Source organism: Choristoneura fumiferana, chromosome 14, assembly GCF_025370935.1.
Source record: "Choristoneura fumiferana chromosome 14, NRCan_CFum_1, whole genome shotgun sequence".
NCBI lineage: Eukaryota > Metazoa > Arthropoda > Insecta > Lepidoptera > Tortricidae > Choristoneura > Choristoneura fumiferana.
The window spans coordinates 2,162,999-2,190,025 of NC_133485.1; the positions used below are offsets into that span (position 1 = coordinate 2,162,999).

Consider the following 27,027-nt stretch of genomic DNA (forward strand, 5'->3'; position numbering starts at 1 on the left):
TAGACCTATTTTACTTTCAGAATGTCCTAAGTGCCCTACATTTTAGTACATCACGGATCCGTTCATATCTTAATATTTTACGACATACATACATAGGTACCTACAAAATCTTTCGGTAATAACCGGTTGCGGCACATCACTGTTTATGAGACGCAAAAACAGGTAACACATGAAACGTCATTTTAGTATCTCGAATTCTGGGGACAGACCATATTTACAGAATTGGTTTCCTTGCGATGTTTTCCTTGACGCCAAGCTCGTGTAAATTTCAAACGTACCTAACTCCGCAGTTTCGCACATGAATTACGAAAAATGTGTGCGGGCTCGGGTTTGTACCCCTATCCTCGCTCAGCGCAACTCTAGTGGCAAGCTCAGTAGAGCAATAGGTAACTGAAGTGTTTCTAATGGTTCATGCCAAACTCATTCCTCGCACCGCATCCTCGAACGTCTTTGCTGGAGACGCAGCCTGAGAGGTCACAGGTTACTTTTACACTTCGAGCCTTCTCAGCGCAGAAACTTATCACCTGTATTATTTATTTCAGTGTTAACACATACGCATCCAAATAGTAAATAAATATCGGCTCGGCCGCAAATAGAACCAATTTCTTAAGCCCGGCACCATTCTTATTTCTATTTGCATGCCATTGCCCTATATTAGATCAGTTGGCGATTCATGCTGCGCGATTTTGTATGCGGAGAGTATTTAAAGTATAATGGTATGTCAATATTGATAGACACAGATACACATGGTAGGTATATGTGATAATTTAACTACCTAGTTTATATTTGTTTTGACGAGTCGGTGATCATTTTAGCTATGTTTATACAACAATATTTTTCTTTAGTCGTAGTTCTTTCGTCAATAACATATAAAGTAATCGATAAGGTAATCTGCAACGCGCTATTTATAGTTTTTTTGTTGTTTTCTTTTCATTAAATAAAAAAAAAATAGTTTTCAGACGTTTTTACGTGTTAATAATAAGAGTTCTCATACTGGCAGACTTTAGGTCTCGTATTTCACAATAGTCCGTGAGAATTTTTACACTTTTAATGTTTCTATCAGTGTTAGAGTTTTCAGAATCGGTTCAGTATTACGAACAAACATACTTAGTTTACCTTTTTAATATGTTAGCCTCTTCTCTCTTCAGTCGCTACTCTCTTGACAGAGTCGCTAGTCGTCGATTGATTAGTTTAGTAGTGGACCTTCATGACGACTTTCTTGTGGAAATAGTGTGGAGAAATTAACTAAAAGAATGTGTTTGCTCACCTGCGACCTTACACTGTACTTTAGTGTAGTGTGGTGGGTATAGATGGGTTTGTGTGATTCGTGTGTGTTCTTATAGTGTGGAGGTGGAGGAACTGCATGAACACGCATATCTTGCATAAGCTTAGCGGGTGAGCAAAGAAATTCTTTTAGTCCATTGATATGGACCTCCGCAAAGTAACGCCTGATTCAATAAATAGTGTGGAAGTTTCTCTTCGCTTTCCCTGTGAAATGCTGGAGTCCGGACTTTGCAGTAGGCAATAGAGACCACTGCCCTCTCTCACATCTTTAATAGGCTCAGGCTCGTACGCACTAGTTATGCGGGTGACTGCGCGGCTTTAGCGCGCCGTCCCTCTGCAAAGTATCGCTTGGCTTAGCCGCATAATGCGGACGTAGCCTTAACCAAGCTTAGTAACATCTCTTGTCCGGGTGAGCGGTTGGTTCCACTTCCAATGGAGTGCCGAAAGTTTCTCGATGAGGGCCACGGTATAGATGTCGCTAGCGTCGCTGCTTAAGTGGCTAAATAAGAAACAAACAAGCTGAGATATGAGGTGCATAGGGGAAATTCGTGTCTGTACCGTTGACCTGCAGTGGTGTAGCGGTATAGCACGCGGTACGGAATACCGAGGACCTGGGTTCGATTCCCAGTGCTGGTCTTATTTTTCTGGTTTTTCTGTGCATCTATATTTCAGTTTGTATTTTCAATTTAGATTTTACGGGATGACCGTAAAAGTAAAAATTTGGAATTAAAATAAAAAATACAAAAAGATTCCAAAAAACCAATCTTACGTAGCCTTAGTCTACGTGTATGTACTAAAAACTAAATAGGTACCATTTTTCTTTCTCCGACAGCCCGCGACCGCTTCCCTTCAACTTCATCCACGGACGAGAATGAGAGCGGCACCGACGGCGAGGCGGACCGCTCGCGCCGCGCCAGCATCGTGCTGGGGCACGCCGGGCCGCCGCCGGGCATCGTGTCCGTGCGCAAGCGCCGCGGGAACCTCCCCAAACACTCCGTGAAGATACTGAAGCGGTGGCTGTATGACCATCGGTACAATGCGTACCCTAGTGATGCGGAGAAACTGACGCTCAGCCAAGAAGCTAACCTGACAGTGCTGCAAGTAAGTTCATAAACTGATTAGGTGCCTATTCAAGACTTGAAGATTGCTTCTTCACTTTTTTCGCCGGGCATCGTGTGATCGTGGGAAGGCGACGCCACTCCCCACTTCCGTCACTCACACAAACTTCGATGCGCTTCTTTGTAATTTTTTGTTTGATTTACAAACCTAACATAGTTTTACTGATAATCTAACCGACGGAATAAAATAGAATAGTCAGCATTTCGAGCTCGATTGTTCCCTCGCATGAACATATATCTGTGATACAAGTTTTACAACCTTTTCCGATTCCGCCAACTTATCAGCAATTCATTGAGCAACCAATCTAATCTGTCCCGTCTAATCCTTCAGGTATGCAACTGGTTCATAAACGCGCGCCGGCGCATCCTGCCGGAGATGATCCGCCGCGAGGGGCACGACCCGCTGCACTACACTATATCGCGGCGCGGCAAGAAGCAGCCCGGGACGCCCACCGCTGGCTCCTCGGGGCAGGCCGTCACCTGGGACACCGTCGAGCTAGAGGTGACAAGTGCAAAATTCAAACTTCGTATCTTACCGTCCACTGACGTTTATATTATTTAATACGAGAGTGGAAAGGACGGTAGGATACGAACTTCGATTTTCGAATTACGTAGTAGCCCCCCCTGACCAGCAGCTTCAGCAACATTATTATTATTATTATAGCCTCTTTATTTCCATTTTGAATCAATCATCATCATTTATAATCATAAGTGCATGCATTACATATTCAAATCAATCATTTCATTATACCAATTATTACATATACATTAAAAAAATTACATAACATTTCATTTCATAATAAATAGCAATTAGTTAAAAAAACAATTCAATATGGACCCCTCACACGGGTAAAGCCTCCTCCATTTCGTTCCACAAGAGTCTGTCCTTTGCTTTAGTAAGCCAGTTTTCGCCAGCATTTCTCACTAATTCATCCTCCCATTTTTCTTTCGGTCTACCTCTTTTTCGTTTGTTTGTTGGACCTTGCCAATAAGTTACTAACTGTGCCCATTTTTCTTTATTCATGCGTGCAATATGACCTGCCCATTTCCATTTAAGTTTTTTCGCGTGTTCCAGAGCGTCTATTAATTTTGTTGTTTTTCTTATCTTTAGCAACATTAATATAATCTATTGACCCTGGCCTTGAACAGCCCTAAATTATATCGATAGAAGTGTACATATATAGTATATCCTGTATAGAAAAGTGTGTGTGAAACTGTGAAGTCTCTATGTCTCTGTGGCACATGGCGACAATAAATGACACAAAGGGGCTGTTTCACCTTCCATTGATTAGTGTTAACTGGCGGTTAAATTTGATGCCGTCTCCGTCTATTCGAACAAAACAAATAGAGATGGCACCACATTAAACAGTCAGTTAACACTAATCAATGGATGGTGAAACAGTCCCTAATATTAGTACGATATACATAGGCTTTAACTAACTGAATCGGGTAGTAGGGAGCTCCCGTCTCCCATGTATTGATACAAAGTGTTACTTTATGAATATCTCTATCCCCTTAGATCCAAAACGAGGGCGACCGCCGCGAGGGCGAGTACGCGGAGGGCGACGGTCTGCTCGTGTACCGCAGCGACGGCGAGCTCGGCGAGGAGGGCTACTCCAGCAGCGCCGTCAGCGAGGAGGAGGTCAAGTACGACCCCTCCGTATGGCAGAGCGTCATACGGTACGGCCCCGAGGACGCGCAGCCGCACACCAGGGGGTAAGGCTGCCAACACTAAACAAATACGTTTATATAGCACGGAGTACAGATGGTCGCTGGGGCCGAAACGTTCTCGAGTGGAGAACGTGGATCGGCAAGCGCAGCGTAGGACGTCCACCAAAGAGATGGACGGATGACCTGGTTATGGTCGCGGGTTCACGGTGGATGCAAGCCGCTTCCAGACGAGGCAACTGGAGGCCTATGTCCAACAGTGGACGTCCTATGGCTGATATGATGATGATGATGATGAAATACGTTTATTCTGCAAACCGGCAGCGCATTAAGGTCTCTACACATTTCAACGTATCATACCATGACCATAATACCAACGTGTCAGGTAATAGTATATTACTGCCGAGGGCGGGAAAAGTCATTTCGTGGATGATGAGTATGGTTTTGAAGGATGAGGCCATGCACAAAATGCCATTCCTGCCGATGCCGATGATGTATACTGCTTTTCTCCAAATATGCGAGGAAATAAAACGAAAACATTATATTTATTTGACACAGTATGTTTAATTTCGATTTCGATAATTTCGCCTCAATTTCGATATTAAAGATTTGGGTCCGAATCGTATATTTGGTTGCACATACAATATAGTAATCAAAATAAATTATAAGAAAACTTATAGGATTAGTAAATATAAATATACCTACTAATATACATTTTTACTTCTAGTCAAAGCGGCAATTCCTAAACGCACAACATTAAAAAAACATACCTTTGTTACAAAATATTTAGCAGTCCAAGAAGATAATTAAGTCTAAATATACCTTATTATGCTTTGGACACAATCATTATTGGCATTAGCTAGCGTAGCTAAACGCAGAAAACAAAGTTTTTTTTTTATCTCGTTTTTGTTCGTGACTATTGGACAAGTGGCTGGCTGTTTGGTGAATTTTCGGTCTTGGATGAAATGAAAAGTAAAAAACCTCCACAATAATAAACACTTCCCGGACAGTAATGCCGCTTTTTTAAAAAAAAATATTATCGCATCAACGCATATAACGATGGACTTCCCGGTCGATTTTTCCAACATTAATGAGAACATTTCCGAGCAAGTTGGAGAAAAAATATATTCTTTGTATTGAAAAGTATGAGACTATGCCCACTAGCACGTTTCGTAACCAACCGTCGCCGTCGCGTGTCATGTATGCGTTTGACACTCCGTTTGATACTCCGTCTACCACGTTCCTATTACGGTCATGGGATGATACGGTGTAATGTGTGAAAACCTTTAGAGTCAAGTAACTTTTATATGTTGCAAACATTTTTCTAACAAAGTGCAACTGATGTATCCTAAGTTACGGGACAGAATAACGTACACTAATTAGTTGATTGACCCAAATACGTTTATTCTGCAAGCCGGCAGTGTATTAAATGTGTGTTGACTTGTTCATAAAACTCTTTATTTCACCTCCGACTCAACTGTTAACCCTCGCCTGCGGCTTGGATCAATCTAAAGCATCGGGTGAAATGGCGCGTTTTATACTTTTGCTGTACAATCAACTATTTGGTGCCCTTGGACATTTTAACGCATTATTTAAAAAAATCTGTTCTTATGTTATTCTGGTGTTATTCTGTTCTAACTACTTGCTTCATGTTTCGATATTTTTGATCACCTTGGCCGCTCCGAAATATCTTTTGGCGACTGTAAATTGATCTAACCAACCATTTGTTAACCTCGTGATCGCACTAACGTTGCTAAAGGGCGGTTACCCACAGCACGGCGGCCGTGGTGACGGTCACGACGTCCGAGGAGGAGGAACAGGAGGCGGCGCGCGCGGGCGCGGCGAGCGGAGCGCAGGCGGGAGCGGGAGCGGGCACGGGCGCGGGCGGCTGGCACCCGCAGCTCGCCCATCTGCCGCAGCTGCCCCATCCACTGCGTACAAGGAGACTACAGGTGACACATTCCTCATCTCCAGCGTGTACACGGTGTTTTTAAATAACGTAACCATCAAAAATTACATTTTGAATACAAGCTTTTTTTTGCTGAATGTACTTCTTGTTCTTGTAATGAGAGTTTCTATGAGAGCTAGAAACTAGAAACGAGTCGGCGAGCAACAAGAAGCGACTGCTTAGTTCCTATATTTTAGTCGCTGGGCCATAAAAGAGTGTACGAGTGCGACGGGCGATCACTCACATTGTAGAGTAAAATAATGGCTGATTGTTCTCTCGGCGTGTTCTGACTGCCAAGCTAGCATCACTGAGCTTTGATAACAGTGTGAACAGCCAGCGATTGACTATTACTATTTTTTATCTCTTTTTGACACGGGACCCCTAGCTCTGTATGAAATCAGCAATACTAACTCTGACCTGCCATGTTCCAAATTACCTTTCCCAACTACCCCTTGTTCGTGTCCAAATAATGAGCCCAAGTTCAGTCATTTAAAAAAAAACTGTGAAATTGAAAATGTATTTAGCAAAAACTTCATTTATCGCAGGTGGTGGGAAGCGGAGCGGAGGGTGAGCGCGACAAGTTCAAGTGTCTGTACCTTCTGGTGGAGACCGCCGTGGCCGTCCGCCAGCGCGAGAAAGAGCAAGAGGAGGTGCCCGTCTAGTGCAGGTGAGAATAGATCGGGTGTCATCTACGATCTCAATTCGACGGCCGGATATCGTATTTTGTTGGAAAAGTTCGTATTTATCTTGCTTACTCAACTAGCTTACTGAAGCAAGAAAAATACGAACTTTTACGATCAAATACGATGGCAAAACATTAATCACTAGATCTGTAGTTAGAGAACCAGACTACGAAGCTCCTCAGTCGATCCCAGTCGAGGATTTGTGTGAAAAACACGGATTTTTGTGCTCGAGTCTTGGTTGTGTAATGTGTATCTAGACTAGACAAGTATGTTTATCCGTTGCCTGGTACCCATAGTCCAAGCTCTTTTGTAGGACTAGGTTAATTGATTTCAGATTTTGTTTAAACAATGTTCAATTAACTGTTAACTAATTTTTATTGATTTGGTAAAATAAATAGTTAGTCCATTGACAAAGAAAGACATCATAGCCACTACTGCCACAGAAAATGTTTGAAGAAATCGCTTTTTACAGCTCATGAAAAGTATTTTTTTTTTATTAAAACCATTCCATTTTGTTACAGAAAAGTGTCCAAAACGACGCGACTTTCCGCCAGTTCAGCGAACTGCTCAAAAGGAATTGTATCTTCTGGCTATGAACATAAGTACTATTTCACAATTACTCCCCGCCCAGATCTATATGAACAGATAATGAATGATAGAGCTATATTAATCTATCAGCATATTAAACTAAAGATCAATGAGTGATTTTTAAAGGTCGATAATTCATTGACTATTTTTGATGCGAAGTAACTGTTAAAATGAATGTCGACGCCAAAAGCAACTTTTTTTTTTAATTGAATACTTTATCAGTAAACTGATCATATCCTAACATCACATTATAAACAATCAATGATTACGACTTAAAAAATCAACATTAAACTTGTTGCTAAATTGTATTAGTGACAATTAAATATATAAATAAAGATTGTAAAATTAGCTGTTGAAATTGAAAATATTGGATGATAATCTGTAGACGAAAATCACACACCGCCCTGTAATTAGACTAACGTAGCTGCTCTTGTATTCAAAGAGTTTTAGCCTTGTCAGACAAGACCTGATGTGTAATTGTACAGTCGCCATCAAATATTTCAGAGCGGCAAGGTGATCAAAAATTTCGAAACGTGAACTCTAGTACCTTAATAATAGAGTGCATGTGTCGATATTTTTGACCACCTTGGCCGCTCCGATATATTTGATGGCGACTGTACGTATAAAGTTCAAGATTCAAGTAGCATTTCTTTTGTTTTTCACTTTTAAACAACTGAAATTAAAACTATATGTATACTGGATCCCACACGAAGTTGAACAATATGATTTTTATTTTCTGCAGTTTGTAGAATATTTATATTTTCAACCGTATGTTGAAAAAGACTGTTCAATGTTAATAGTCCTATTTTCAGTAAAGAATTTATGTAAGACATTATGTATTCGATAGTACTGGTGAAAAATGTGTACGATATTGACGGCGTTCAACAGTAGGTTATATATGATAAATAAATATACACTTTCTTAGCTACAGATTTATTAAACAATCATATTGCCAGCCAATATTTCAAAATCAGTTTAAGTATAATCGTAAAGCGATCTTCCCTCCCTCTCTAGCATAACGGCGCGGATACGACACGCTCCGTTCTTTCCTAAAGGGACCACAACGCGTCAGAGTAGGAGAGAACTTCGCTTTACGATTCCGCTAACAGATATTTTGACGCATTCGCAGCCAGATGTTAGACACGAGATTTCATCAGCTGTCGCGAACGCACATGTGCGTTTAAATGACTGCTAAATTATGACAGCGAAACTAGGCCAAGGACACGATAACGCATATATATATGCGTTCTCGGCAGTGGCTTTAACCAGGGTGGACTGAATACTATAACCGTGGCTATACTTTTTTTTTTCAACTTTTTTAATTCGCTTGATATAAATGCAATCGTAGTTCAAGATATGTATACCTAGTATGTTCGTAATCATATTCATAGCAATAATATCGAATTTTATATATTATATGAGCGCCATATATCATAGTGAAGCGATTTTTTTATGGTATAGGGGGCAAACGAGCAAACGGATCGCCTGATGGTAAACGATTACCGTCGCCCATGAGCACCTGCAAAACCAGAAGAGTCACAAGTGCGTTGCCGGCCTTTTAGGTAGGAGTACGCTCTTTTGATGAGAAACTGTAGACTCAAGGTCAATAACCGCGAGCTTCCAATTTAACTTATTTAAAAACCAAGAAAATATAAATAAATGTAACTAACTTGTACTTTACCCTTGCCAAGAGCGCAGTCAGCTGTATCGGCAATTTTTGAAAAAATATTAGTTTTTCTTTTACAAATATACATTTTCACTCGCAAATGTGATGAAAAACATTGTATGTCGCACGGGCGGTACTAGAATTACGAACATCGACTCATTAAAGCCCTCAGTCTTCGACTTCGGGCTTCTAATAGACTCTCGTTCGTAATTCCTTATTTACCGCCCTTAAGACACAATGTACTATTTTGGTTCCCCGGCCCCGGCACGGCGCCGGCGCCGGCTAGTGGAAAAACGCCCTAACACCATGTAGCGCTATTTCGCCCGTCGAAAGACCCTCATTAGAAGTAACAGTTTAGCTAAAGTGCAACTGGAGAGTATACAAAATTATTGCCATGTTAAAGTCAATAAATTGAGTTATGCAAAATGTGACCTTCATTTTTTACTCTTTATTGTCGTGAGCCTTGGATTAATTGGTTGACTTTGAATTTTGCATTTTTTTTTTAAACTCACTATCAACTTTTTAAATTATCACGGAGGGTAATGTTAATTTATTATTTACAATTAACAACAAGATGTTAATGATGTCTAGGAATGACCTAACCCTAAATAAAGATATACTACATTAGTTATACATTTATGTATACACAGACCTGTAAATATTGTCTGTTAGATGTAAGTTAGTTTAAAGATTCGTGACTTTATGGAAAGCTTTATGTAAATGTTCTAATTATAACGCGGAAAGGTTGTTTTTAGACATGGCAGAAGTTTCGATTTATGTTAAAATATTAATGAGTAACATATTATGTTAAGTTTCGGGTTAATACTTATTTGAGTCATATAGTTTTAAATAAAGCAAGCCAATATACGACTAAGATTTAAAATATTGAGGCCCTAACGCTAGCGTTTATTTCTGTCTTAAGCATTCCTACGTCCTTTGCTTCTGTTACGCTGTCTGACAGAGACAAAACATATTTTTACAAATTTCTTAAGCCCTGTTCTTAGAGGCCCGGATTTGTGAAGTTCTTAGGCCCTTGAGGAAACGTGCCCTAAATAATGAAGATATCAAATCTCAGTCAAGGAGACATTGGTTTATTTTTAAAATAACTAGAAGAATAAGAAGAATGCAATTTCTTTCACTTTACTTGGTATGCTTTACCACAGCAATAAAACCTAGCGTATTAAGCCCAAGAATAATTAGTTCTTAACAAAATATCACAAACCAGTGACATTGAATATTCTATAAAGTGATGTTACAGCTCGCGGCACGAAAGTCTAGCCCACGTGACAGTCATTATTCCCACCGCCGGCTAGTAGACGAGTGTTTACTATTATGAAATATATATCTCTCGCCGACAAAAGCGATAAAATATTCATACTAAAATACTCTTCTCGCTACTGGCTGGTGGCGGTGGGATTGTTGCCTTATTTTATACTTCTTCGCATTGACAGTCACCGCTAGACTTTAGAGTCGCGGGATATACTCGAGAAGGAGAAGGCCCCATACTACGAAGTGCAAAATTCGAACTTCGTATCTTGCCGTCCCGCTGACGCTAATATTGTTTTTATATGAGAGTGAGAGGGACGGTACTATACGAACTTCGATTTTCGAATTTCGTAGTAGCCCCCCAGTGATGCAATTATTGACCCCTTTTGATTTTGATGATTGAAGCAAGCATTTGCGAGTCTTATTATTTTAAGCTTTACCTTGAAAGGTATTTAGTTGTTTTGCGTAAATGGTTTAACAGATTTTTGTACTGATAATATTATAAATAACTGACTGGTTTATTTTGCTATTTGTTATCTAGCTTGATGACTTTAGCGACGAATGCACATTATTTTTGTTTTTGTTCTCGTTAAAATCTTTGTATTAAAATCTATTTTTAGAAAAAAAAAAAGGTTTTGTTATATCGTCATTTTGAAGAGAAACAATATTTCCATTTCACAATACTTTATTTGTATCAAATAACATGGTACCTTAACTAATTCGCAACATTTCGCAATTTGAGCGCAGGCTATCTGATGACACAATTCTGCGAACCAATTACTTTGCATTTACATTGAAATATTATCACTTATACTTGGTTTGGATAGGTATTTAACTAAATGTAAAAAAACAACGTCAATTGGTGTCTTTGATATTGAAATTCCTCACATTAAAACTATCTAAACATTTACATTTCTGTATTGAAATACACTAGTCTAGTTTGTATTACAAATTATAGATAAGTAAAATATTTAATCCTTGAATGTACCAAATCTGGCAGCTGAAGTTTGTTTACATTTCGTTAATTACCTAAACGTTTCAAGTATAGGTTTGTATAAAACTAACATTATATTAATAATATTTAAATTTCGATTTATTTTGTGTGTGTTTTTGAGTTTGTACATTTGAAACGTACAGTTGGCAATAGCATATTTATACACACGAATAGCCAAAAAGACCTAAGCTAAGTGACGCAGTGGATCCTTTCGTCCGTCAGTATCTGATGCTGACTGTCCCAAACGTGAAATCCCTCAGCTAGATAACGAATAGCCTGGTTTATGTCTTCAATAACTATAAGTAGTTTTAAGTTCTTCAGAAGTATGTTTTAAGTTCTTTTAGTGAGTACAATGACTAATAGTACTACAAAGTATTTAGTTCTCCCCTGTACATAGTCTAATGTAAGGTCCTATTTAGTAAATACAACTGAGTTCACTGTAAAGAGTTTTTATTATTTACTAGCTGTTACCCGCACGTCCGTTTGTGAAGATTTCTTCTATCGCTATACCGCGGGAACTATGCATTTCCGGGAAAAAAGAGGTAACAGACAGACTGATGGATAGACAGAGTTACTTCCGCGTTTTTAGTATACATAATTAAGGTGTTAGCTTTATTTCTAAACAGTTTCAATCTTTGGCTCTTCAATGCTTCTAAAACATGACGCACAGTTTAAACCACTGAAGCTATATAGAGACTGAAATCTGGCCCCAGACAAATGCACTATTACTTATTTTCCGAAATTATTACGGAATATAGAATAAAAGGGAGCCAGCCCGAGTTTGAACCAACGATCCTGTTTGAGAGGCCATAGGTCACCACGGCTTGTAAGAAAAATGAGTCCGATTTTTTTTTTGATAATTTAATTAACTGACTGACTGAATAAATACACAAGATAATAATTAAATAACTGAAAACCGGAAAGTAGTTTTTCAGAATCGAGTGTAGGATCGATTGCACACAGTTTTAATTCAGGTTGTGTTTCTTTTTAAATTTCTTTTTTACTGTGCCCAGCCCAGTCCCATCCACCGTAAGACGGAGACGCCATCACATTTAACAGTCAGTTAACACTAATCAATGGATGGTGAAACAGCCCCTAAATGTTACGAATGCATACGCCTATTTAAATGTTTTAGAGAGCTTAAATACTATTTAGATAATATCACTTGCTGTCAGTTTGATTTTTATCTAAAAACGGCCAACGGATTTTTATCTAAGAGCCACAATACAAATGATGAGTGTAGAGTTAGAAATCAAGTAAATTGACTTAACAACGTATTCGAAAATTCGTAAATGCAATCAACTACTTAAATAAATAAAATATTGGTTTGTCTGATGTTTTCAGTTATTTAATTATCGCCTAATATATTTTTATAAGAAAAGCCGTGTCGGCCGAGTGGTTTGACCTATGGCCTCTCATGGGTATAAAACCCCGGCTCGCACCTCTGAGTTTTTCGAAATTCATGTGCGGAATTACATTTGAAATCTACCAAGAGTTTTACGGTGAAGGAAAACATCGTGAGGAAACCTGCAAAAACCTGCGAAGCAATTCAATGGTGTGTGCGAAGTTCCCAATCCGCACTGGGCCCGCGTGGGAACTACGGCCCAAGCCCTCTCATTCTGAGAGGAGGCCTGTGCCCAGCAGTGGGACGTTTATAGGGATGATGATGATGATATTTTTAGGAATGTAGCTTATTGATTAATAACAACTAGGTACGTGATTCCCTTCATTCAGTCTCAACAATGTCCAGCCGGGACACTCCTGGCCGCCGTTTGGCGGAACCCTCGGGCGGCGGCGACTTGCGCTTCGACGCGGCGCTGTCTTCGATCACTATGTCCTGGGTGGGTATAGCCATCAGGAGGCTGTCCAGGCTGCTGCTCTGATGCTGCTCCTCTGCAGACAAGGGTTTGAGGTTCAAAGAGGTATTGCTCCAGAGGCCTCGTCTAACGCACTTGGAATCACGATCGTTTTCATCGCTTCTTTCTATCACACGGTGTAGGATAGAGAAGGTGAATGCGATCGCGAGCGCCAAAGCGTTGGGCAATACGGCTACAAAGTTAAAATTGAACTTCGTATCTATAGTGCCGTCACGCTCACGCGTAGTATTTAATTTTTTATTTCATTTTATCACGCTAAAAGTATTTAATATAAGAAATATGGAAAAGTCATTACGATTCAGTGGCGTAGCTACCAAGGGGCTAGGCGGGGCAGTGCCCCGGGGCCCTCAAGCTCAGGGGGCCCTCGAAAGTCTGCTTTATAGCTGATGATAAAGTTGCTTAGCATTTTTAAAGTAGGTATTTGTATATATAATGATTTTACTTCAAAAAACCTTACCAGTTTTGATAGCAGTGGGCCCCATTTTTTTATTTGCCCCAGGGCCCTAGGTTACCTAGCTACGCCACTGTTACGATTTCCTTGTTAATTAATGCGATGTCGCTATTAGGTTTACTGTGAAATGGTTCCACGGTGGCCCATGAATTGCCCAATGAATGAATGGCCCAAGTCCTTGACGGTACCAGAGTGGAAGTGGAATAATCAATTTCGCTATGATTTCTTTGGCAAATGTAGCATGGGATGTCAACAAAGGTTCCGTCCTGTTACTTGATTTAGTTTCCTCGACTATACAGTCAAGGTCATAAATATATGTACGTTACCAAGATGTCAAACATATCTATACACCTTTATGACTCTAATCATAAGATCGATGTATGTACATATTACATATTATAATATATTTTAACGGTATGGCTGTTTAGATAGGTAGGTATTTATTCCCTCAACTGCACTACATCTTTATCTTAGAAACTAAGCTAATGAAGAAATTTTGCCCACCACTATTTGCATATTGAATAATTCAATATAGAACTAGGTATTTGCCATATTATATTTGTTCTAGAATCTAGGTTGAAAAATATACAGTCTTACATTAACGGAATCCGTTTATGGTGGTAAGTAAGTATGTAATAAAATTGAATATGCAAGTTTCGGAGTGACATATCAAACCAAGGAAATTAAAGTCCGACCAAGCGAAAAAATGAAGCAAAACGAATTTATTGAAAAAATACAGTAAGCAAAGTCGACAAGAAATGACACTGAATATGACCTAAATTATTAAACGATTACTGTCGACGACTTTGGAAATAATTACCTACTTAACAAAAAAGAATGCGTGGTAGTTAGTAGCAGAAAGTTGATTCAGCACCAAATGTTTTACTTATACAGAAAAATAGCTAGACTTATACACTGTCGAGCAAAGATAAAGGGTCGGTTACAAAAATGTCGATTACTACAAAACCCGCTGTGTTAGCTTCATGCATATACGTCCCACTGCAGGCAAGGGAATGAAACACAGACACCATGAATTAGGTTTGTGCAGGTTTCCTCACGAAAAAGCTCGTGGTAAATTTCACTCCGCACATGAATTTCGAAAAACTCAGAGGTGCGAGCTTCTCTGCTTCGATAAATATAGTAGCTTCTTCGATTAAAATGAGTTTAGTAAAGACTTTTATTCTTTATGTTGAGTTAACTAATGCGTGATTAAATTAGCTTCAATGTACTTTTTAAGTCAAGAAATTATCTTGAATAGGACTTTGGGACCTATTGCGATTCTAGTAACCGAACCTTTATATTTGCTCGTCAGTGTATTTAACTTGCCAGTTGGGTTAGTATGTGCTAATGGTGTAACGAATGTCCTTTTTCTCACATTACGTATAATACTCGTAGTTATAGGTTTTTTGAAAGTTTATTTTTTAAGAAATTAAAGAAAGGTTAGCGTTTTCATCAATACTTCGAAATATCGATATTTTTTTGACAAACATATCTGCCGTTTACTGTTGAAACTAACTGTACCTACTTTGTACCAACAGCTTTTCATTTCTAGCAACTCGCAGTCACCGTCTCTTTCTATCCTCGTCATATACCGCGTGACAGAAAGAAGCGGTGACGGTTGTGATCCCGAGTACGTTAGACCAGGGTTATTCAAAGTGGGGTACGCGAACCCCTAGGGGTTCGCTATTCGACGGTAGGGGGTTCGCGACTACGTGACTCCAAAAACCACCAGGCTGCAAGACTAGCAAGATGATTAAGATTGGTTTTTGGAGTCTTTTTGTATTTTTTATTTTTAGTTTCTCCAACAGTCAATTTTATTACTTGGGGGGGGGGGGGTCGCTATAGTGTAGAAACTTTAACAGGGGTACGTGGAGCCATAAGTTTGAGAAACCCTGCGTTAGACAATAAGGCATCTGGTTGATTTGATTGACATCTCTGAGTATAGCGGTTAGAAACACCCTCTTTGTCGATTTGACATTGAGATTGAGGATTGAGGAACGAATAAATACTTACATGGTAAATAAATGAAAATCTCTGTGTATATCGGGTGTGGCCTGTTATATGAGCAAATAATTAAAACATAGATTATGCTCCTCAAACCAAACAACATTAGTTCAGCGACTTTATAAAATAATTAGTTTTTTAATTTTCATTACACTTTCGAAGAAGCAATGTAAAGCAAAATGGTTGATGTTTGTAGCGTGACAGGCGACGTCAGTTGTGTTCTAGGACGGCGTACATTGATAGCAGTATTTAATTTGTATGAAAAAAGGAAAATTCAAGGACTCCATTATTTTTAAGTCGCTGAAATAATGTTGTTCAGTTTGACGAGGACGATCTATGTTATAATTTTTTGCTCTTATTACAGGCCACACCCGGTATAGGTACCTGTTTTCTCTACAGCTTACTATGTGTTGGTGTGCAATAAAGAGTTATTGTACCTAAATGTAAATTTCAGGTCTACATCTACAGTAGAATGTTAAAGTATGTACTTTACTTTTGGCCCCTTTACCTTCACTTTGTAACAATGTAAACAAAACTTGCAATTATTACAAGTTTTTATTTAACTTATCTTGCATGTTAAATTTGACCCACTTCCAGTGATCCGGTCGACTTGATAGTTGGTATACATATTTACGTAACTTGGATGACAATGCAGTACAGTCAGCAAAAAAAGATGTACTTATTAAAAACAAAAGAAACTTATTTTTACTCGAATCACTTCCAATGGTCCAAATTAACATTGACAATAAACCATGTTCTAGTTTTTAAATTAGTTGGCTCCGTTTCTATCAGAGATGTGCGAATGTGTAGCGTATAATGTGTTTTTCATGGACCCATTAGAAACCCTTCAGCTACCTATCCCGCGAGGATAGGTTAATAATAATAATAAAATTTATTTACTTAGATAACTGGGTTTCGAAGGAAGGCCAAAGGAGCAGCAGGGCTACTACGAAAGGAGCAACTCGAAGTTCGTGTCGTGCGGTCCCTCTCGCTCTCGTATTAAATAGTATAAGTGTCAGAGGGACCGCACGACACGAACTTCGAGTTTCGAGTTTCGTAGTAGCCCTGCAGAGGCAGACCCAAGAGATGGCGGGACGACCTGAGCGTTTTTCAGCTCGATTGGCAGGTGCATGCTCATGATAGGAGGAGTGGCGAAAGAAAGGGGAGGCCTTTGCCCAGCAGTGGGACATATTACAGGCTACATTATAAAATGAGATAACTAGGATCCATCATAATAAGTTTCTTGCGGCGCATTCTTCTTGGCAATGATGGTCTTTCCGAAAAGGCTGGTAGTTTAAAAAATGACGTGTAAAAGTGCCCATTGCGGCCTATTTACTGAATAAATGATTTGAATTTGAATAATGAAGCGTTTGTATATACTCCAGGCAGGTGTTGTGCCTGAGGACCGAAGTCCGAAAGACGAGCGTCGGTAGTTGTAAATTGCGTCCGAGTTGTGAAACTTCGATAGCGCGGTTGGAGTTTCTATATGTTCTCACTAGATGGCGATAGGAGTCGCTACAGGTTCATGAAAAACACACTCCTCGCTTCTCTGGTAGCAACCCAGCCTCCCGGTGTCCTCGCTAACCGTTCCTCTGCTTCTGCAGCTGTCGCAGCCGGAACTCCTCCTGCGCCTGCCGCTGTCTCCGCTTCCGTTCAGCGCGCGCCTCCTCGTCCAACCCCTCCTGTACAGTACGCATTGCTGAGGGCACTATCAAATTTTGAGCAGAACACTATTCATCATCCCAGCCTATAGGGGCCATCCATAGGCCGCTTGTAGACGTCCGTTGCTTTCACCGTCCGTCGAAGCGTCCTGCATGTACAGACATTCATTGTAACCCATACAACCCGCAACTCCGGCAATAAAAAACGATCCGTTGTCCGGTGAGGACAAAGGACGTCTACAAGCGGCCATAAAGTACGTAACTCCTATTTTGACTACTTATTTTTAGACCTCCCCTCCCCCTCACATGAATTGCTATGAAAATTGCAATTATTTTGTTCCTTTGTCACAACCCGACCCTTCCTCCTCCCTAAATGTGTGACGTAATTTATGGATCCATATACGGCCCACTGCTGGGCACAGGCCGCCTCTCAGAAGGGGGCTTGGGCCGTAGTTCCCACGCGGGCCAAGTCGAATTGGGAACTTCACACACACCATTGAATTGCTTCGCAGGTTTGTGCAATTTCCACACGAAGTTTTCCTTCACTGTAAAGCTCGTGGTAAATTTAAAATGTGATTTCGCACATTAATTTCGAAAAACTCAAAAGGTGCGAGCCGGGGTTTGAACCCACGATCTTTTGCTTGAGAGGCCATAGGTCAAACCACTAGGCCACCACGGCTTTTTATTTCTTACTCTGTTTTTATTTGTATATAACTACCACTCTGTTACCAAGCATTATTACAACTCCCACCCACTAATATTATAAATGCGAAAGTTTGAAAACGTGTTTGTTTGTTACCTCATCACGTCTAAACTGCTGAACCGATTTAGATGAAATTCGATGTACAGATAGTTTGAGTCCCGGGACGGACATGAGATAGTTTTTATCCCGGAAAGTGGCAGTTCCCGCGGGATAGCGATAAAAGAATACTACAGTATAATGCTTAATTACAGGTATTATTTTGGCCAGTGAAATCATATAGGTACCTAATTACTCATTATAAGTAGTAGTCGATTTGTTTCAGACGCGACCGCCATTACATATATTAATATCCTTACTTCATTACTAATATTATAAATTGAAAATACGAAATATAGATGCACAGAAAAAAAAAAAAAAACAGTAAATTTGGAATTGAAATAAATACAAAAAGATTCAAAACTCTTAATATTATAAATGCAAAAGTAACCGTCTGTCTGTTTGTTACTTCTTCACTCTCAAACCGCTGAACCGATTAAGATGAAATTTGGTATGGAGATAGCTTGATACCCAGCGCAGTACATAGGACAGTTTTTTTCCAGAAAATTACACACATAAACATCACGCCTGTATTCCCAAATGGGGTAGTCAGAGCACACGAAACGTTACCGCTTCGGGGCCACTTTTAGCAATTTTAGGTTTTAAGTTTGACAAAAACGGTACAAAAATTGCAGTTTCCACCAAATAACTTTTTTAAGTTATTAATAAACGAATTATTTGCAAGAGTCGCGGGCGACAGCTACTTTCTGAATCAATCGTGCAATCTAAAATGACCTATTACTTCCAATTTTCCACACAATTTCTAACTGAAAGGTATTGCAGCTGTCATATAGTATCCAAGCTATTGCCTAAACAATAACTAATCTTGAGTTTTGTAGCTTGAATGTATATAAAGTTAAGCCTTACACTTATAATTATTAAAACTAAACGAAAAACAAACTAAAACGGGCAGAACGAAACAATTAACAATCAAACATGGCAAAATTTCAAACAATTTATTACAGTAAAAACATGTACTGCACACAATATCTTAAGTTATTATAACTACATAAAAAGTATGTACATACATACGAGCAATTCCATGGTCATAATAACCTTAAATATTAAATACCAAATTCCTAATAAAAGGTAAAGATTCATGAGTCTAGAATTCAAATTCCATTCAAACTAGGCATATACGAATTAATATGAAAAGGTGTCAGTGGTTAAAGTATCACCAAATCACCTATATTGTAGACCGTCATCATCAACCGAAAGACGTCCACAATCGTTCGCGGTTCTTGCCTGGGCGTGGGCCCACACGCGCTGTTATAATAGCGAGAGATGTTAGTTATAATCAGAGAGCGGGATTTTAATGGCATTTTTTGACCTGTCGTAGTGAGTTTTCACTTATCGACTCCCGATATACATATATATTTCGATACACAACATAGGTACTAAATAAGATTAAAAGTAGAGGTAAACAATAGGCGGCCTTAAGTTAAAGAGCGATCTCTTCCAACTTTCGAGCAGTTGAAAATGTGAAATAGATATATGCAATGAACAATGAATGGATAACAATTTCTAATTTAATATTTTCAGTTCTTTTTTTTTTCCATTTCATGTTGAAATTCTTCTGTTGTAATGTTAACAAGTGTTCCATTAATGTCTCTATAAAGAAACAGAATGTTTTTTTTTTTATATTTTCCGGTTTTAAACTATTCCTTTTACAGTCAAATATTCATTTGACATAATAAGTTTACGACAATCTAATTTAAAAAAAAAACATATATATCGACATCATTTAGGTAGAGTCGATAAGTGAGAAGTAGTGTTGTGAAAAACGCTCATTTCGAGGCTTAAAGACTCGAACCCTAAAGACTCTCGAGGCTTAACGACTCAAAGGCCGCAAAGACGGTTTCTTGCATCCATACGCGTAAAATAAGCCAATATAATTGTCAAATATAGTCGAGTCTTTAAGACTCTGGAGTCTTAAGGGCTCGAGTCTTTAAGCCTCGAAAATGAGCGTTATCCATAACTCTAGTGAGAAGTCACTATGACAGGTCAAAAAATGCCATGAAAATTCCGCTCTCTGGTTATAATTAACTTACATTAAGAACCCTGGCTACCAGATAAAGGCCATGTCCACGCAGCGGTGAAAAGCTGAATATGCCTATATATTCTTTGCAATATATCTCTCAAGAAACCCTTACTATGTTCAGAATTACCGTACAAAATCGGGTGCGGTTAAAGAACGATCTGTAATTGTCAACCCGGAATGAACGACAGAAAATGTACGACGTTATAAATAAAACCCTCATTTGCTAAGGGTCTCAATTATCAGGTCGTGCCTTAGTGTCGTTCATTACAGTTCGACAAATACGGGGTCGTAGAATAACACTAAGGGGCTGTTTCACCACAGTAAATGTGATGCCGTCTCCGTCTATTCGAACAAAACAAACAGAGACTGCATCACATTTGTCCGTCAAATAAATTTACTCAATGGATGGTGAAACAGGGGGTACATGTCAATTGATTGGTCATGTACCTACCTAATGTCTAATAGCCCGAACATTTTACTGTCATCTCATCGTATAAGTTCACATATTCAATTAATTCTTCTCAAAATTCATAATTACTTTATATTAAAAATAAAGTCGAATAACGAAAGCAGCATGCCTTCAGCAAAGCTTCCGAGTACCAAATAGTTAAAAAAAATGAGTATTACACACATCCGCAGATTCTATTCGAGTTCAAGCATTTCTTTAGATCTTAATTTGGAGAAAACTATTTAAAATTACCCTCAAAAATATGTGAATCAATCGATTTAAATTTAAAGATCTTGAATTGATGTTGACACAGATTTGAGCATATTTAAATCGCTTGGTACTAGTCAAAGACCAACCTAACCATTATAAAATGGTAACAAAAATAATGGTTTGTGGCGTTCATCTTTTCCCAATACTCTCATTTTGTCAGTTTTGTCCTACAAATAATAATAAGTCAGGAAGCGTAACTCAGAACATATTCCACACAAAAAGTGGCCGTACTTTAAACCAAAACGACTTATGAATTTCAAATAAGAATCATTTTCGAGTTTGCAAATAGACGTGCTTGTTGATTGGTTAAAATTCAAAAAGAAAGCAGGGATTGGTTTGCGCGCGTGATGCAATGTCAGATGCACGACAAATGCGCAGAACACGGTTTTTAAGCCCCGCAGTTTCAATTCCTGACTGATTATTTGTTCGTAGATTCTGTCACCTATTTAATGGTCAGTTAAAGCTCTTTGACTGTACCCGCAAAAACCACATAACACCGACTGCACCTGCCCATTTTAGCCCTGGTAATATTTAATGCGACTTTCTTACATTCTGTAAAGCTGAATTATATTTTTTTCCACATAATCATGTCACTTTTACGCTCCCAAGCAAGTCTTAAAACAACACAACCTAACAAATCCTAAAACTAAATTCTTTACTTAGGTAATACTTAGGGATACACTGCCTCTTAAACTATGTACTTTCTTTGTTTGTTTCTTACGTTTTGGTTGCCTAATAACGCATTTCCAACACAGCACAGTATAAAACCGTATGTTAACCATAGAAAGCTAGCTACCAACTGATATGACTCGCAAAGCGGTTCACTCAGTCAATATCCAGATAAGATACTGTGTTTATACTATGACTACAGGGATCCACATTCAAACAAATTTCAGAAATAGACCACTAACTATATTGTGGTATACTCTTAGTTCTCCCTATGTGCTGCAAAGCAATACCAATACTATACTAAGCTAGGTATCTAAACAGTCACCATTTAGCACTATAACACTTATGCGGTATCGAAAAAACGATTAAAAAATAGAGTGTGCTAAATTTTGAGATACGAAGATCTTTATATTCCGAACGAGATAGAAAAAAGTTAGCCAATGTCATATTTGATGACCAGATTTATACTGCATATATGTCGACGACAGACGAGAGGCCTCGGTCATCAGCATCATCATCATCATCATCATCATCTGTTGAGGGTAAATATTCGAGCGTTTTGACCGGTCGGTTAAACGTCATTACCATCCCACGTAAGCACAATGGAAGGACAAATCGCAAGAATTTTGAGCACGCTATATTAAGCATCGGTATTGTCTTTAGTTTCCACAAAAATTTAACCTTGATCATCATCTGTTATTATAATATTTGTAAAACGGTAATGACGAAAAAAAACGCCGTAAAAACGCTGAATATTTACCCTTGAACAAAGACCTTCCCCATAGAACGCCACAATAAACGACAACTGGCCACTTGCATGCACCGGTTGCCCGCGACTCTCGCAATCAGTCCACCTAGTAGGAGGCCGGCGAATACCTCTCCTTTCGGCTCGAGGCCTCTTTGCAACTATTCTAAACTAGCTTTTACCCGCGCATTAGGGATCTAACTTAAGTCCCTTGGGAAATCTCATAATTACATCAATGTCCTACCTAATTTGTTTTGCATAAAGAACAACTGCGCAATATTAATAATAATAATATGTCAACTTTAACCTTCTTTGTTTTTGGCAACCGGTTGCTTTAGGTTAGCAATCTTGAAAATGATTTCATGTCTAGACTTAGCGGTCGATTCGGTCGGGATTTCGCAAGCGCACAACGCGATCCCGCGGTAATATCGAAATTAAAACTACGCGAAAATGTTATTCCCAAGATGCATCTATCTACATCCCAAATTTTGCAACCGTCTTAGTGTGGAAGAGTAAGAAACTCAAACTTTCGTGTTTATAATACTAGCTTTTGCCCGCGGCTTCGCCCGCGTGGAATTCCGTTATCGCGCGCTGTTCCCTCGGGAACTGTGCATTTTTCCGGGATAAAAAGTAGCCGATGCCACTCTATGCCAAAAATCACGTCGATCCGTCGCTCCGTTTCGGCGTGAAAGACGGACAAACATACAAACACACACACTTTCGTATTTATAATATTAGTATGGATTATAGATTTATGTTTATTTATTTTATTTTTATTTTTATTTGACTGGATGGCAAACGAGCAAGTGGGTCTCCTGTTGGTAAAAGATCACCACCGCCCATAGACACCTGCAACACCAGGGGGATTGCAGATGCGTTGCCAACCTTGAGGACTAAGATGGGATACCTCAAGTGCCAGTAATTTCACCGGCTGTCTTACTCTCGGGGTCACCTATTATTTTAGTGATAAGCGAGAGTATTTTTACCAAAAACGCTACGAACCTGTTTCCAAGCCTTGCTGATGAAATATGATACAACAAATATTAACTAACTGAACCTAACGTCACATCATAATACATTATGTTAAAATTATTTCATTATTCATAGAAAACACCTGAAATAGTTTCCACAAAACAATAGGCCACGTCACGATGACAACCGAATGCATGCCCCAAAACAGAGGCCGTATTTTCTAACACGCTTTCGAGATCGGCTTCACCGTCTTTCTCTATCATTATCGTTTACCGTTTGATAGAAAGAAATTGAGAGCTGATTTCTAGCTAAACCGAGGGTTTCAAATCAATTTATATTATTATTATTACCCTCTTTACACGTGGTAATTTTTTTACGATGCCCTTGAAAAAGAAAATTGCTGCGTCTCGCGGCGCCCCTAGGATAGTGCCACCACGCGCTAAGGGTGCACCCACATGTAGTCGCTAGTAGCTCGTTTTCAGCGATAAATCTGGTCACGTGACCCCGTTTTGAAGGTGATTTTGAATTTCCCGCGACTCGCAGCGACAAGATTGCTCTTGCAGGAATGGTCTTGGTCTTGGAAGCTGATTTCTTAATCTCATTTAGTAGCAGTCGTGGCAGTGGTACAAATAAATGATTTTGGAGTGAATTAAAAAAAAACTTCGCCGAAATTGAAGTGTTTTTTTTTTCCAGCGATAAAGCTCAACATTTGCAGCTTTATCGCTAAATGTCACGTGACCAGTTTTGACGTTGGAACGAGCGTCGAGCGACTGTATGTGGCCCCACCTTAAGACGTCGCGATGCACAGTTTGGGAACTCCTGGGTTAAACAATACGGCCTCGGTTCTCATTTGCCTGTCCTGATTCAAAAACGATTAATATTGAAAATACTGAAAAGATATCTCTCGTACGCGAGTTTTTGTGATTGTTAAGACTTGGGGTCAGGCGGGCCGCTGCTGGGCGAGACGGACTTCTGGGACGCGTCCTCAGGGAACTGCTTCTCTACTTGCTCCGCTACCCACTTTTTGACCTTCTGCTCGGTCCAGAAACCATCGTAGAAGATCGTAGGTTTGATCCAGCAGCCTTGGTTCTGGGGGTGCTGGGCATACTGGATGGGATCCCCTTCGGGCCCGCTCGGTCGCACCCCGCAAGCATTCTTGCACTCCACTGAGCCAGACCGGCTGTTCACGACGAGGTTCTTCGGAGGTATATTAAAATTTAAATTCACGTTACCGTGGTGTCGGTCGTAACTTTCGTAGGTGAAGTGCCAGGGGCCAGCGTATTCGTAGTAGTTTGGGTACACGTGGGGGGTTGGGACGTGGGGCAGACGCGGCGGGGGGCCGGGGGCGTACAGGGGGGGCACGACGCCCCCCATCACGGGCTGCAGCACGAAACTTACATTGGAGTTGGGGCGCACGTGGGGCGCGGGCGGCCGCGGCGCGCTCACCACCGGCGGCCTATTCGCCGCAGGGGGCAGGTTGGCCGGCATGGGAAGCGCCTTAGCGACCGGCGGGGGATTCTGAACGACAGCATTCTTCATCACCGGAGGCACGAGTGGATGCCTGATGTTCACTGGGTTGATTGGTGCCATTTCTACGGAATCTTTTCTAATGTTCTTTGGGAGTGGGGAGTTTTTTGGTTCATTGGGCTTATTGGCGAGGTTCTGATTGTTCTCCGGCTGCGGCTCGGGCTGCGGCGCCGGCTCGGGCCCGGTGGGACTCGAGGAGCTCCAGCAGCTCCGTGGCTATGTTGCCCCCGAAACTTAGCAAGGTCTCGCGGAGTGCATTTGTAACTGCACACTGCAACAGAAAAGAAGAATATTATTAAATAAATGTAACAGTAAACCTTTTTTAAATAATCCAGTTTAGTGACACAAAATGATTGGATTACATAAAAATCAGTACAAACTGGTATTGGAACCCATAATTTCCTTTTAATTATTTTTTTATTCTCTTTATATTTTTCTGCGACCCCCGTAATAAATAAGTGAAATCTCCTCTATGTCCATTCCCAACGACATTGTCAAACTGAGTGAAGAGTAGCCATGGCTACTCTGTTTGGGGACCTTTGGACGCCAGAGGGAGCCATGCATGCGTCGCCAGCCACGTCAACATGGCGTCCCAGTGAGGCAGGGCTCTTAGTGCCAATTTCAAGCCCTAGTAAGCCTAATAAGTTGATAAAGCCATACCTTCCTCGCCTGGTAGATAGCTGATCCCTTTTGTCCGGCCACGCATGTGGCATAGCCAATGTTCTCGCGGTGGATGTCAATTGTTTTCACCGTAATAGACACAAACGCAACCACACCTGCGCAGTATTTGCCATTTGCAAAGTCTACAAAGTCTGAAAAATTATGAAAAACACTTTGAAACATTTGTAGCCTCCTAAGGCTACCCAATAAGGGCTTTACAGTAAACTGTCACTAATATAATTTATAAAGAAACTTATTGTACTGTATGGGCAAATAAAGCTTTAATAATAATAATAAGTAATTTGGAGATGGTGGTATCTTGATAGGTCCAGGAATTTATCATGATTTTGAATGAGTCCAGACTACTGAAATTTAACTTAAGTATTTAAAAGATTTTCAAATTAGTTATCTATATTTTGCTAATTGTACTTGCATTATTGCTTAATAAATTTGAATAAATCTGATCATTACAATTGTGTGAAATTAAACTTGATCCAGACAAACAAACACTGATAGCTAAATTGGTGTCAATTGGTGTTAAATAAAGGCTTGTGATTATTTATTAAAATTAGATGAGTAGTCTAAATGATACAGTGTCATATGTAACTACAAAAATACATAGACTGCTAAAATCATTATTCATCCATTTGGCTTTGCCATAGTCAAGTAAAAAGGCATGGAATCACTAATCCACAAGGTCTATGTTTTACCGAGGTCCTGCTTGTTCACACTCCAGCTCCAATTGTTGAAGCCCCACTGCGTGTGCCCAAAGTTGATCAGCTGCTGCCGCCGCTGCTGCTGGTCTCCCTCGTCGTCACATGGCACTGCTTCAGATATTGGTATACTATCCGGCTGTAAAATAAGAGGAATGTTTAATATTGAATACAGTAAAGATTTTTTTATTAGGATAGATTTTTATCATATTTTAAAATACAGATTAGAATAATTACACCACAGCTTTATTGCATACAATATAATAATGCTAACGAGTTTTATACTTTTGTTTGAATCGGTTAACGCATTCACTGCCACCGACGGACGCATATATGCGTTTTTGGAACTTCCCCCAGTGCCGCTGTCATCATTATTCATATATTTTGAAGCACATGTGCGTCGGGGGCACCTGTGGTCAGTCAAGCCAAGTCAGGTGGCAGTGAATTCGTTAAAGTATGCGATAATGTTTACGAAAATAATGACCATATTGGGCATACGGATTGTTATTTTTTTTACGTTATATTTCAATATATACGACGCCTATAGTGAAAAGCTTGTAGATAAACTATAGACATGCAGTAAATTATCACCCCCTTAAAATATTACGAAATAAATACACAAATGTGCTGTAAAGAACGATAATTCATTGGTTATTTACCATTTTAATGTTGCAGTTAGCCACGGGGTAGCCTGGTTTCCGCTGCATTATTTATAGTTGCTTGCTTCCAGCTGCAGCGTGTATTCCTGAAAACAAGTGTTATCCGGTGCCCGAAATTTCTAGTTTTCGATTCAAAAGTTCAAGCTAAATTTGGCATTGAATCGCTAATGTTCAACAAAACAAGTATTGACATTTTGCGCGGAAGTTTCAATCTTTTTTTAATTTGAATGAAATAAATTTCGAGGCGAAGGCGAGCGAGCTAGACGCTACGCTAACTTAGTGGATTTTACCGATTCGATTTAGGCTCCGTTTTTAT

At 39.7% G+C, this 27,027-nt stretch overlaps 1 protein-coding gene and 1 pseudogene across 4 annotated transcripts in view; one reads left to right on the forward strand and one right to left on the reverse strand.

Annotated features, from left to right (window-relative positions):
- LOC141434668 (uncharacterized) overlaps positions 1-9,237 on the forward strand; it is a 24,134-nt gene extending 14,897 nt beyond the window's left edge. For 2 of the 3 annotated variants that reach the window (XM_074097096.1, XM_074097098.1), the window contains exons 2-7: positions 2,117-2,385; positions 2,734-2,904; positions 3,922-4,118; positions 5,830-6,022; positions 6,564-6,685; positions 7,223-9,237. In XM_074097096.1, the coding sequence (XP_073953197.1) occupies positions 2,117-2,385; positions 2,734-2,904; positions 3,922-4,118; positions 5,830-6,022; positions 6,564-6,680 (947 nt within the window). In that variant the 3' untranslated portion in view covers positions 6,681-6,685; positions 7,223-9,237. The remainder of the gene's footprint in view (positions 1-2,116; positions 2,386-2,733; positions 2,905-3,921; positions 4,119-5,829; positions 6,023-6,563; positions 6,686-7,222) is intronic. The other variant, XM_074097097.1, reaches the window with a different exon arrangement.
- LOC141434669 (uncharacterized) lies at positions 8,748-27,021 on the reverse strand (annotated as a pseudogene). Its single transcript, XR_012452082.1, has 6 exons — positions 26,712-27,021; positions 26,050-26,191; positions 25,340-25,491; positions 24,551-24,950; positions 17,133-17,229; positions 8,748-13,108 (listed from the first exon to the last, which is right to left on the reverse strand). The product of XR_012452082.1 is annotated as an uncharacterized protein (transcript).
- Between the last annotated feature and the right edge of the window lie 6 nt (positions 27,022-27,027).